General features: G+C 43.4%; 1 protein-coding gene across 2 annotated transcripts; it reads left to right on the top strand.

Annotated features, from left to right (window-relative positions):
* Positions 1 to 3,522: 3,522 nt before the first annotated feature.
* On the top strand, positions 3,523 to 12,393 carry LOC110536255 (cholesterol 25-hydroxylase-like protein). 2 transcript variants are annotated; one of them, XM_021621937.3, is made up of 2 exons: positions 3,523 to 4,150; positions 11,522 to 12,393. In XM_021621937.3, the coding sequence occupies exons 1-2, from the start codon at positions 3,687 to 3,689 to the stop codon at positions 11,979 to 11,981; spliced, it is 924 nt and encodes a 307-aa protein (XP_021477612.1). In that variant the 5' UTR covers positions 3,523 to 3,686; the 3' UTR covers positions 11,982 to 12,393. The 2 variants fall into 2 exon arrangements, with proteins under 2 accessions (XP_021477612.1, XP_090047153.1); XM_090191027.1 differs by lacking the exon at positions 3,523 to 4,150 and adding an exon at positions 8,341 to 9,543.
* The last annotated feature ends 1,395 nt before the right edge of the window (positions 12,394 to 13,788 follow it).

The following is a 13,788-nucleotide window of genomic DNA, read 5'->3' as shown; positions in this document are numbered from 1 at the left end:
TAACATATTTTTCAAGCATCCTCTGTTAAGACACGTTCTGTCTCCTAGAGATGAACGTACTTTGGTGCGAAAAGTGCAAATAAATCCCAGAACAACAGCAAAGGACCATGTGAAGATGCTGGAGGAGACCGGTACAAAAGTATCTATAGCCACAGTAAAATGAGTCCTATATTGACATAACCCGAAAGGCTGCTCAGCAAGGAAGAAGCCACTGCTCCAAAACCGGCATAAAAAAGACAGACTACGGTTTGCAACTGCACATGGGGACAAAGATCATACTTTTTTTTTGTTGTCCTCTGGTCTGATGAAACAAAAATAGAACTGTTTGGCCATAATCACCATCGTTATGTTTGGAGGAAAAAGGGGGACACTTGCAAGCCGAAGAACACCATCCCAACCGTGAAGCACGGGGGTGGCATCATCATGTTGTGGGGGTGCTTTGTTGCAGGGGGGACTGGTGCACTTCCCAAAATAGATGGCATCATAAGGAACGAAAATTATGTGTATATATTGAAGCAACATCTCAAGACATCAGTCAGGAAGTTAAAGCTTGGTCGCAAATGGGTCTTCCAAATGGACAATGACCCCAAGCATACTTCCAAAGTTGTGGCAAAATGGCTTAAGTTACACAAACCTGACTCAGTTACACCAGCTCTGTCAGGAGGAATGGGCCAAAATTCACCCAACTTATTGTGGGAAGCTTGTGGAAGGCTACCCGACACGTTTGACCCAAGTTAAAAAATGTAAAGGCAATACTACCAAATACTAATTGAGTGTATGTAAACTTCTGACCCACTGGGAATGTGATGAAAGAAATACAAGCTGAAATAAATCATTCTCTCTACTATTATTCTGACATTTCACATTCTTTAAATAAAGTGGTGATCCTAACTGACCTAAGACCGGGAATTTTTACTATGTTTAAATGTCAGGAAATGAAAACTGAGTTTAAATGTATTTGGCTAAGGTGTATGTAAACTTCCAACTTCAACTGTATCACCTGTGATAAACACCCTACACTCGTAGAATTGTTTTTTACTAAAAGGGTTCTTGTTGGAGGGATAATGTTCTACCAATAACTGTTTTCATCTGAATAAACTTTTTGGAAGACAACGGTTCATTGTAAGGCAAGCGGTTCTGCCTAGAACCTTTAACATCCTAACAACAGTTTTTTGGCAGAAAGGGTTATTTGATTATTCTTTGGAAGGCAAGAAAAATAATTTGGTTGGCAAGAAGGGTTCTATAGAACACTTCTGAATCTGAAAAAGCTTAATTTTGTAACTTTTTTCTTTATTTTAAAATAGAGCCTGAGCATGTGTTTGTTTACCTCTGTGTTTAAACTTTAACATCAGAAGTTAAGTAATCTGACCAGTTTAAAAATGTGAGAATGCTGTAAACTACCTATATGGGAATATTTGTGCATGTATCTGGTATTCCCTTAATAATTTTACATATACAGTACTGACATAGTTGATATCTGTGCCATCAATTCTGTCTTTCAAATTAGTATTTTCTGAGATTTTCTGAGCAGAGAGGAGAAGAATAGAAGGGAGTATGCGTGAAACAGCAGTATATTGTATGGTACAGCAAATTGGCCAGTTTTACCTAGTGTTGATATTTTAGTGTAACATTTCTAGTGTTTATTCAGGAGTTAAATGAACACTCAGTGGTGTAAAATAACCCCAGTGTTGGTGTTAATAGCCAGAGTTGAGTGTAATTTTTCTTTGTGTTGAGTAAAACACTATTGTCATAAATAGTTTAATTGTGAAGGCTAATAAGGTTGATGGAAACATTCATAGACAACACATTCATAGAAGGTTCTAGGAAGAACCCTTCAAAGATAAAAGGGTTCTTAGTAGAATCGTTCATAGAGGGTTCTAGGAAGAAGGGTTCTAGAACTGTTCATAGAGGATTCTACTAAGTAAAGGGTTCAAGGTAAGACCTTCTACGTAGCATCAAAAAGGGTTCCCCTATTTGGACAAACCGAAGAACCCTAGGGTAATAGCAACATTTTTTGTGTGCAATCAGTAGTGTGTGTGCAATCAGTAGTATTCCAGTATTCCTGCATCAGATAGTCTTGTAGAGGGGATTTCAAGCACGAGACAGTTCATAGTTTAATTTTAGTTTAGAGAGGACTGACAGAACAAAATAATTTCCAAGTGAAGAAGTAGCATTGGTTTGAATGAAACACATAGGGAACAGACTAGTCTAGACTACCCCTATTTCACAAACAAAATGTATTCTTACCTTTTGTGTACATGTCTGCTTGTGACAGATTTGTGGCAAGGTTTTTTTCTGGATTTGATACATAGCCTACTTAGTCATAACTGTGCAATTGATATGTTTAACTAATACATCAGATTTGTCAAAGCTAGAAAATGTGTATTTTGTTCTAGCAAGAGAAGGAATGGCCTCCTAAGAAACTTTCAAAGTTCTTTACATTTTCCAGATTGACTGACCTTCATGTCTTAAAGTAATGGTGGACTGTCATTTCTCTTTACTTATTTGAGCTGTTCTTGCCATAATATGGACTTGGTCTTTTACCAAATAGGACTATATTCTGTATACCACAACTACCTTGTCACAACATCACTGTTTGTCTGAAACGCATTAAGAAGGAAAGATATTCCACAAATGAACTTTTAACAAGGCACACCTGTTAATTAAAATGCCAGAAATGCCATTGAAATTCCAGGTGACTACCTCATGAAGCTGGTTGAGAGAATGCCAAGCGTGTGCAACGCTATCATCCAGGCAATGGGTGGCCACTTTGAAGAATCTCAAATATAAAATATATTTTGATTTGTTTAACACTTTTACTACATGATTCCATAATTGTTATTGCATGGTTTTGTTTTCTTCACTGTTATTCTACAATCTAGAAAATACTAAAAGTAAAGAAAAACCCTTTAATGAGTAGGTGTGTCTAAACAAATCCTCCTAATATTGTACAATCTGTGTTCATTGGCCTGGGCTATTGTTTGTTCGAATTCAAGACCAGATTGATATCACATTGTCAGTCAGAGTAGCCACTCATTTCGATCATTGGTGTGGTATTTTTTTTATCTATGTGTGGAAATCCTGAAATCGCCTCTGCTCAACTGTAGCCTATGCCACATGGCAAACATTATGGCTTTAATATAACGTTTTTTTTCTTTTCTTCTTCAACAGTAAATGTACCAAGCATCGGATTGCATCTTGGTGCAAGGATTTGATTACAGAAAATGATAGTGTGCTGGGAAGAGGGGTGGGGGGGCTATAAAAAACAAAGCCCCATGCCTATGATTTCTGAATCTGTCTCTGACCATAGAGAGACCCCAAGCAAGAGGTTTGGTTATGGGAAACAGTCTGATTGACTGTCTCATAGATTTAACTGCTGCTATGAATCAACTACCCTCCCACCAAATAACAGACAAGCCTGCCCACTAGGCACACACTGGTTTAATCAAGGTTGTTCCAACGTGATTTCAATGAAATTACGTTGAACCAACAGTTGATTTGATGTCTGTGCACAGTGGGTGTGTTCCCAACCATGAAGGAGGAGAAAATAAGTATTTGTATAACTAAATTCATAGCCTACTTTCAGTTGGATTGAAATTGCTGGAGAGGACTGCCGATATTTCAAATAGCCAACACTTGGTTAGATGCTGAGAACACTTCCCGTTGAAAATTTGATTTGATTAAATATGAAGCCTATGGCTGACATGAATTGTACTTTTGATCAACATGGGGACCCAAATGGAGATAGATTACTGCTCCAGGCGCTGTGGGATGATCTGCGAGCGCGACGGGAGTTCCTCACGTCACCTTATCTGCCCGCGTGCTTTGCGTTCTTCATCCACATTCTCCTCTGCTCACCTTTTCTAGTGTTTGAAGCGCTGGGATGTTTCTGGCCACGGATACATTTCTACAGGATCTCTAGGATAGCTGAACCGTTGGGGTTGTGTTTGCAGCGATGGGTTGATTGCTTTTGGAGGATTTTTATCAAATACCTGACAACTATTCTCCCGGCCAGCGCGCTTTACCAAAGCGTTCGGAATCCAATATTTCCAGAACTCGCGCCATCCTGGAGAGTGCTCATAGCGGAGGTTATCGCATGCCTACTTCTATTCGATGCGCTGTTCTTCATATGGCATTATTCCATGCATCGGTAAGCTTTTTGTTTTTATGAGAAACTTTGATGTGTAGTGATTCACTTCAGGTTGTGCATAATATGGCGACATATTTCATTTCATCTGAGAAAATGACACTGCTCAACTCAGCACAGCCATAGAGTACGACAGTATGAGTCATAAAACCTCCAAAACCTAGTAGTCATACAGGGAAATGGTTCCAGTCGTGTTACCACCATTAATTTTTCCCATATGAGATTTTAGAAACACTTAAAATAAGGTCTGTGTTTGGTGTAGGTTTTACCCAGGCGTGACGTTTTGTATAACTGTGTAAGTATCTCTAGGACATGGTGACTTATCAATATATAATGCCTGTATTTAACCCCCAAAAAATGAAATGCAAATTAGCGGCTAATGTGAACTACAAATGCCATGATGAGACTACTGAATCGAATAAAAGGTAAGCATCTCTGGATTAACTATCTAATGTTAGCTAAATGTAGTAATGAATAAATTGGCTACATTTATTTAAATGGACAATGCTGTGAATAATTTTGCACGCCCAATTTTTCAGTTTGATTTGTTAAAAAAGTTTGAAATATCCAATAAATGCCGTTCCACTTCATGATTGTGTCCCTCTTGTTGTTGATTCTTCACAAAAAAATACAGTTTTATATCTTTATGTTTGAAGCCTGAAATGTGGCAAAAGGTCGCAAAGTTCAAGGGGGCCGAATACTTTCGCAAGGCACTGTATCTCTAGTTTTGAGGGAGCGTGCAATTGGCATGCTGACTGCAGGAATGTCCACCAAAGCCAGCCCAGGCCCTCCACATCTGGCATTTTCAGATGGCCTGCATACTGGCCTGGCCTGCATACTCACCAGAAATGTCACCCATTGAGCACGTTTGGGATGCTCTGGATTGACGTGTACGACAGCTTGTTCCCGCACCAAAAAAGTTGAACTTCTCCTGGAGTTGCCTTGCCGTGAATGTCATGTCGACCATACTCCTGTTCTTTCTGAAGCCGCATTGTGACTGGCAGCAGCCTCTGTGATGTTGTTCACCAGCCTGTGTTGCATCACCTTGGCCAGGACCTTGCTGGCAACAGCCAGAAGGGATATCCCCCGGCTGTTGTGCAGATGGACTTGTCGCCCTTGTTCTTATTGATCATGACAATGTTTGCATCCCGCCACTGTTGAGGGACGATCTCCCGGTCCCAAACCTTAGTCATGTACTGGTGGAGCGTTCTGGTGCAGAAATAACCTCTCTTCAGTAGCTCTGCCAAGCATGCCATTGCTTGCGAAGGGTAGCAGATGTGGTGCTGTTGAGAGTAGCCCTGTGTGCATTGTGCATATTGACACCATCACAGCCTTACTGGACCCTTACTGGACAGAGTTCTCATCGAACCAGTCATGATGTTTCCTACCTCTGTAGCCAATGGAGTGAGCCATTGCCTGATAGAGCACTGAGTTAATAGATGTCCACTTCTGTTCCATGGGGTCCTCTGCACTCAGAAGAGGCTCAGTCTCCCTCAGCCTTTCAGCGAGAGAGCGACGGCAACTCGTCCCTTACTGCAGCTTTCTCAAGCCAGATACAGTGCAGATGCCTCTTACTGGACTTCTGCAGGTGTTGGGGGGGAGAGAGACCTATTTTCACCTGGTGATTATCCAGTATCACACAGTGATTTGTCCAGCATTCTGCACCTCTCATGGCACGTGTCAGCAGGATGTCATTAGTATCAGAATGTCTCACTGTGACGTAGTCAATCAGGTGCCAGTGTTTGGAGTGTGGGTGCATCCATGATGTTAGATATTTGTTCTTCTGCTGGAACAAGGTGTTAGTGACAATTCGATCATGCGCGACTCATAGAGTTAGCAGTCCCATGCCGTTCTCATTGACCTGGCCAACACCATGCCTACCCAGCACTCCATATTTTGTTGTTCTGTCCCACCCTTGCGTTGAGGCCACCCAGCAGAAAGATCTTGTCATTCATGGGGATGCAGTAAATTGCCTCATCTAGTGACTGGTAGAAGCAGTCCTTTCTCTAATTTTTAGATGGTAGCGTTGGTGCGTATCCACTGAGAGGAGTAGCATAACGCATCTTGGCTGGGAGGATACGGAGAGACATGAGTCTTTCACTTATGCCGACAGATGTTTCGGTGAGGCTGGGTAGAAGGCTGTTCTCATTTGCCAGTCCCACACCGTGCTGATGTTGTCCACCCGGAGGGTAACCTTTCCAGAAGAAGGTTTCACCTTCTCCCTCCTCTTTCAAGGACCCTTCATCCAGGAACCTGGTCTCACTCAGGGAAGCAATGTCAATGTTGTAGCGCCTTAGTTCTGCAGCAATCAAAGCTGTTCTTCGATGGGGTCTATCGCTATTATTGTCAGTGTCCAAAAGAGTTCTGATGTTCCATGTCGCCAGTCTCAGGGGAATTATTTTCTTTAGCATTTTTCGACCGCTAAGTGGAACTCCCGATAGGTGCAGTAGCCTATCCAGGATGGCGTGAGTGGAACTCCCGATAGGTGTGGTAGCCTATCCAGGATGGCGTGAGTGGAACTTCCGATAGGTGCGGTAGCCTATCCAGGATGGCGTGAGTGGAACTCCCGATAGGTGCAGTAGCCTATCCAGGATGGCGTGAGTGGAACTCCTGATAGGTGCAGTAGCCTATCCAGGATGGCGTGAGTGGAACTCCCGATAGGTGCAGTAGCCTATCCAGGATGGTGTGAGTGGAACTCCCGATAGGTGCGGTAGCCTATCCAGGATGGCGTGAGTGGAACTCCCGATAGGTGCAGTAGCCTATCCAGGATGGCGTGAGTGGAACTCCCGATAGGTGCAGTAGCCTATCCAGGATGGCGTGAGTGGAACTCCCGATAGGTGCGGTAGCCTATCCAGGATGGCGTGAGTGGAACTCCCGATAGGTGCGGTAGCCTATCCAGGATATCGTGAGTGGAACTCCCGATAGGTGCGGTAGCCTATCCAGGATGGCGTGAGTGGAACTCCCGATAGGTGCGGTAGTCTATCCAGGATGGCGTGAGTGGAACTCCCGATAGGTGCGGTAGTCTATCCAGGATGGCGTGAGTGGAACTCCCGATAGGTGCGGTAGTCTATCCAGGATGGCGTGAATGGAACTCCCGATAGGCGCGGTAGTCTATCCAGGATGGCGTGAGTGGGACATTTTTAGGCGACCTTTTCTAAGCCTCTCCCCAGCTGGGGTGAGCCGTGTGGCTCCTTAATAGGGCTAATCAGTCACACAGTAGTCTGATGTGAGCAGATTCCACTCAAGTGCCAGCTGCTGGCGACCATAGTAGCCCTGTGCCGCTGGCGTGCAGGGGTATGATTAAGGGCTCCCGGTGCATTCACTCCTGCCCCCATCACCAGACACCCCAATGCCCCCAGACTTTAGTCCGGTTTCTGGTTGATGGCTTCACCAAGGTCAGAAGTCGATACCTGTGCAAAGGAAGTTATTTAAAGTGCCGCTGAGGGTGCGCAATCCCCAACAGCACTACTTCACTGTAGGAAGGTGAAATTCCAGTGGCAAGAGGGAAACCCAGGACGACCAGTATCTTCCACAGCTGCAGGAGGCTGCCGGACCTCCAGTCTGTCGGCGTCCGCATGCCGCCAGCACGCTGCTTTTCTCTCAGGGTGTGATCCCCTAGCCTTTGTTGTACCAGATTAACCCACAAGGCAGTGGGACAGTGGTTGATGGCTGCCAGGATGTGTCCACACAGAGGTGGGCCTGTACAGACGCATCTCTGGGGCTCACTGCTGCTCCCAGGTCCCCTGCCGGTTAGCCTGGAGTTTCAAGACAACCAGTTAACGTGTGCCACCATGAGGAGGCCCGACAGGAGTGTTGGTCATGGAGAGGCTTTGTACCGGCAAGGGGGGACTTGTGCATGAAGATGCTGCACAATTCACCACAAGGGCTTGCCGGCGGCAGCGAGCTGTAAGCGAAAGTATGCAAACGTGTTAAGCGGGCATGCCACTAAACTCTACCTAGGCACGACTGCACTAGACGTGTCACGTGCACCCTGCGGTTGCCTGTCGCGAGCGCGCACACACACACAATAATACTATTATGTGAAATATTATTACACACATATACAGCACCAGTCAAAAGTTTGGACACACCTACTCACACCTACTCTTGTTTTTAATTATTTTTTATTTTCTATATTGTAGAATAATAGTGAAGACATCAAAACTATGAAATAACACATATGGAATCATGTAGTAACCAAAAAAGTGTTATATGTTTTATATTTGAGATTCTTCAAAGTAGCCAACCTTTGCCTGGATGACAGCTTTGCACACTCTTGGCATTCTCTCAACCAGCTTCATGAAGTAGTCATCTGGAATGCATTTCAATTAACAGGTGTGCCTTAAGTTAATTTGTGGAATTACTTTTCTTCTTAATGCATTTGAGCCAATCAGTTGTGTTGTGACAAGGTAGGGGTGGTGTTCAGAAGATAGCCCTATTTGGTAAAAGACCAACTTCCAACATAATTATGTCATAGTTTTGATGTCTTCACTGTTATTATACAATGTAAAGAATAGTAAAAATAAAGAAACACTTGAATGAGTAGGTGTGTCCAAACTTTTGACTGGTACTGTATAATAAATAATGTTCTAACAAAATGTCCATATCAACAATAAAAATGATTGAAAATGCAGTTCAAAATGTCAGTGTCTCAAATGAAATTCTAGCTAGATAAATAAAATGTTTCAGTTATGTACCCTACATGTATTTTCATTCAACAGTAGCCTATTCCACAAATTGCAAGGAAAATGTGTTTTGGCCGCCCTTTCCTTGTAAATTAAGTCTATTCATCTGTCTTTTAGGTTGAACCTCTCAGTGACAGCGTTGTACGGCCAAGGATAACAAAATTATCAAACCTGGCTTTTGTCCAAAGTGTTGTAAAACATTCCTCTGATCTCTGATCGGCTGTCTTATATACAATTATGTAGACACGCCCAAATGTGCAGAGCTTACTGCAGACTTACCCACAAATGTTTAGGCAATACGCATGCACAACATATGAAATAGTCTCAATGCAACAAATGAAGCTAGGCAAAGCAGTGATTATTTTGGGTACTCTGTCCTTCCCATGGAAATAATAATGTTGCTAAAGGAGATGGCTGCCGTTTTACGATCTCGTAGCCAATTGTGCTATTGTGTATGTTTTTTTGCATTATTTGTAAAATATTTTGAACATAATGTTTCTGCCACCATGTCTTATGACCGAAAAGAGCTTCTTGATATCAGGGCAGCGATTACTCACCCCGTACTGGAGGAATTCTTCTTCAACGAGTCGGACGGGAAGGATTTACTTCGGACGCCCAACAGGGCCCTCATCCCCGTCATTCGCAGGAGGAAAAGACGGAGATATCGTGGACGACTGTCCGAGTGCCTTGTAAGGATCCATCGCCGAGAGGGTAATCTACCTTTACCATCAGTCCTATTAGCCAACGTACAATCAATCGATAATAAAATAGACGAACTACGAGCACGTATATCCTATCAACGGGACATTAGTTTTTCGTCAGGATAGAACAGCATCCTATGTATATTTGTAAACAACAGCTGGTGCATGATCTAAGGAAGTCTCAAGGTTTTGCTCGCCTGAGGTGGAGTATCTCATGATAAGCTGTTGACCACACTATTTACCAAGAAAGTTTACATCTATTTTTTGTAGCTGTCTATATACCACCGCAGACGAATGCTGGCACTAAAACCCACTCAATGAGCTGTATACGGCCATAAGCAAACAGGAAAACGCTCATCCAGAAGCAGTGCTCCTAGTAGCCGGGGACTTTAATGCAGGGAATACGTTCTACCTAATCTCTACCAGCATGTTAAATGTGCAACCAGAGGGAAAAAGACTCTAGACCACATGTACTCCACACACAGAGATGCGTACAAAACTCTCCGTCACCCAACATTTGGCAAATCTGACTATAATTCTATCCTCCAGATTCCTGCTTACAAGCAAATACTAAAGCAGGAAGCAACAGTGACTCGTCAGATGAAGCAGATGCTAAGCTACAGAGCTGTTTTACTAACACAGACTGGAATATGTTCCGGGATTCCTCCGATGGCATTGAGGAATATACAGTCACTGGCTTCATCAATAAGTGCATCGATGAAGTCGTCCCCACAGTGACCGTACGTACATAGCCTAACCAGAAGCAATGGATTACAGGCAACATCCGTACTAAGCTAAAGGGTAGAGATGCCGCTTTCTAGGAGCAGGACTCTAACCCGGAAGCTTATAAGAAATCCCGCTATACCCTCCGACGAACCATCAAACAGGCAAAGCGTCAATACAGGACTAAGATTGAACCTTACTACACCGGCTCTGACGCTCGTCGGCTGTGGCAGGGCTTGCAAACTATTACAGACTACAAAGAGAAGCACAGCCGCCTGCTGCCCAGTGACACAAACCAACCACACGAGCTAAATTACTTCTATGCTTGCTTCAAGGCAAGTAACACTGAAACATGCATGAGAGCACAAGCTATTCCGGATGACTGTGTGATCACGCCCTCCGTAGCCGATGTGTGTAAGACATTTAAACAGGTCAATGTTCACAAGGCCGCAGGGCCAGACGGATTACCAGGGCGTGTACTCCAAGCATGCACTGACCAACTGTTAAGTGGCTTCACTGACATTTTCAACAAGTCCCTGACTGAGTCTGTAATACCAACATGTTTCAAGCAGAACACCATAGTTCCTGTGCCCAAAAACACTAAGGTAACCTGCCTAAATGACTACCGACCCGTAGCCATGAAGTGCTTTGAAAGGCTGGTCATGGTTCACATCAATACCATTATCCCAGAAACCCTAGACCCATTCCAATTTGCATACCGACCAAACAGATCCACAGATGATGCAATCTCTTTGTGAGAATGCTATTCATTGACTACAGCTCAGCATTCAACACCATAGTGCCCTCAAAGCTCATCACTAAGCTAAGGACCCTGGGACTAAACACCTCCCTCTGCAACTGGATCCCGGACTTCCTGATGGACCGCCCCAGGTGTTTTTATTTGTATTTTTATAAAAAAAAATATTTAACCAGGTAGGTCAGATGAGAACAAGTTCTCATTTACAACTGCGACCTGGCCAAGATAAAGCAAAACAGTGCGACAAAAACAACAATACAACACATCTGCCACGCTGATCCTCAACACGGGAGCCCCTCAGGGGTGCATGCTCAGTTCTCTCCTGTACTCCCTCACTCATGTGTATGTGTCCAATAAAATGTGATTTGATTTGAGGTGTCACTGGTTCAATCACTAAAGGCTACTCCTCTTAATTCACCACACACCTATGTTTTTGATCATTTAGTTGTAACCCAGACAACAAAGTTATAGTGCATACACATCAAAGTTCTGTCTGTATGGTCCCCAGGGTTCCTTGGCTGTATCGGATGGTCCACCAGGCTCACCACCAGAACCGGATTACCTTTGCCCTGACTGCCCAGGATGCCAGCCCGGCTGAGCTCCTCTCCCTGCAGGTCCTGGCCCTGACCAGTGCCTGGGTGGTGGGCTGCCACCCTTTGAGCGAGGCCCTGTTCCACCTGCTCAACACCTGGCTGGCCGTAGAGGACCACTGTGGTTATGACCTGCCCTGGGCCCTCCATAGACTGCTGCCCTGCTTCGGAGGGGCCCCCTTCCACCAGGCACACCACCACGTCTACAGGGGGAACTACGCCCCCTACTTCAGGCACTGGGACTGGCTTTGTGGGACCTACCTGAGGGTAAGGGAGGAGGCTGGGAGGAAACATGGAGGGAGGACAATGAGGAGGAGGAGGAGGAGGAAAAGCCTGGGGTCTGACTGTGTATGTATGTGCGCGTACAACAAAGCTTAAATCACATCAGGAGACCACATTTGAGGTGTGAGGAAGAAAATAAAACTTTTTATTTTGCAGGTTTTAGTTCCCCTTTTAATTTCAATTGAGCACATCAAGAGACTGGTTTTTGGCTGGCAGTGTTTCTGTACTGCATGTGCAATAGCAGAGTTTGCTAATCAAAATACCTCTTGATTTGATACAATTCATTCTACCAGGTAAGCCTACTTTGCAGTTAACATTTAATTTGGAAAGTTTACTGGAAGGCCTTTAGAAATGACTGTTTCTGCAATGTTAACTGACTTTCCTAGTTAAAGTTTAAATGTAAAAAAAAAAATATATCAAACAAATTTACTGGCTGCACAAAGTGGTAGACACAGGCATTCCCATGCCATTGCATCTTCAGAAAGTTGCAATAAATACAAATCACAGATGCATTATTTAATATTCTTTACATGTCGGCTTTGGATTGAGCCAATCTGTGCTTGCTTTTTCCTCTATGGCACTTCAATTTTTTTTTTTTTTTTTAAATTTAACATTTATTTAACTAGGCAAATCTGTTAAGAACAAATTCTTATTTACAATGACGGCCAAACCCGGACGACGCTGGGCCAATCGTGTGCTTCCCTATGGGACTCCCAATCCCGGCCAGTTGTGATACAGCCTGGATACAACTTGGTAAAACAGCCACACAGTGAAGCCTCAACTGGCTCTCACAGTCTCATGTCAGAATTAGACGTTCGTCCATGTTTCTCAAACAAAACTTTTTGAAGTTGTTGCAAATTTCAAAGTGTTTAAGGTTAAGTGTATGCATTAACTCCGACATCTTAAGGTTAGGCATTAACTCTGAGTCGTTAAGGTTTGGGATAGGCTTAAAACAAAAATCTCAAACAACTTTCTGTTGCTGGATTGGAAATTGCATCCTTCAGAACCAGAGGCTTGTCGTGGAAATAAGTCACTCTGGGTTCATTCTGTTGTTATCTGCACATGGGTGATGTCTTCACCCCTCCCTGGCTTAGTTTCCCAGATGCAAGGATGATTTAGAGACAATGAGGAATTGTTCTAAACTCCTCCTGGTTACACCAACCACATTTTCTATGCAATGCAGTCTTTAACTCATTTGTCAACTCAAGCCATCTCTGGTGACCATACGCCCAGATTAGCTGCAGGGAATTAGAGTGGAGACCAAAAAAACACAAACAGGACAGAAATATCCTATTTGTTAAGTATTAATGTCTAACTATTAATATCAAACAAATCAGGTAAACATGTAATTGTTCTATCACAGGCTTCAGAGACAATAAGAATAATGCATTTTATTTGGAAGATGCCTTTCAGATGCCTTTCAGGACACCACAAAAAATCTAGTGCTATACATAAAATCAATTCCATTCATGAATTCAAATTAATTTGAATTATGCTTGATTATTTACAGTTTATCAACTTCAAAATAATGGACAGGTTCTGGCACGTGTCACTTCACACTGATACCATGTGCAGGAAACAGTAGCTTACCACTGTGTTGGCTAGGCTACACTGTGTAGGCTACTCAGCATTAGCTAGCTAGTTAGCCAAACAAAGTTCACTGTTAATCTTGTTCAAGAGACCTTGTATAAAAGAGGATGTTGGCACATTTGCCAAGTTATTTGATATCAGTGATTTTGCCATGAAGGGCCTCCAATCCCCCTCTATATCAGTCACTGATTGCATTGATCTAATCAAGGGCCTTAAAGATAGTTTCAGTACATTCAGAGACAATGATCAGCACTACAACACTGATACTTTTAGAAATCATGAAACACGCTTCTCTACTTCGACTCGCACTCTA

This window comes from Oncorhynchus mykiss, chromosome 11 (genome assembly GCF_057628025.1).
Source record: "Oncorhynchus mykiss isolate SJ-2025 chromosome 11, ASM5762802v1, whole genome shotgun sequence".
NCBI classification, from domain to species: Eukaryota; Metazoa; Chordata; class Actinopteri; order Salmoniformes; family Salmonidae; genus Oncorhynchus; species Oncorhynchus mykiss.
This window is presented reverse-complemented; position numbering and strand designations above follow the sequence as displayed.

Bases quoted from the DNA above. Each gene is read 5' to 3' on its own strand.
- LOC110536255 (XM_021621937.3), top strand. From the start codon at position 3,687: ATGAAGCCTATGGCTGACATGAATTGTACTTTTGATCAACATGGGGAC. The intron at 4,151-11,521 runs GTAAGCTTTTTG...TATGGTCCCCAG, and splicing joins TGGCATTATTCCATGCATCG to GGTTCCTTGGCTGTATCGGA.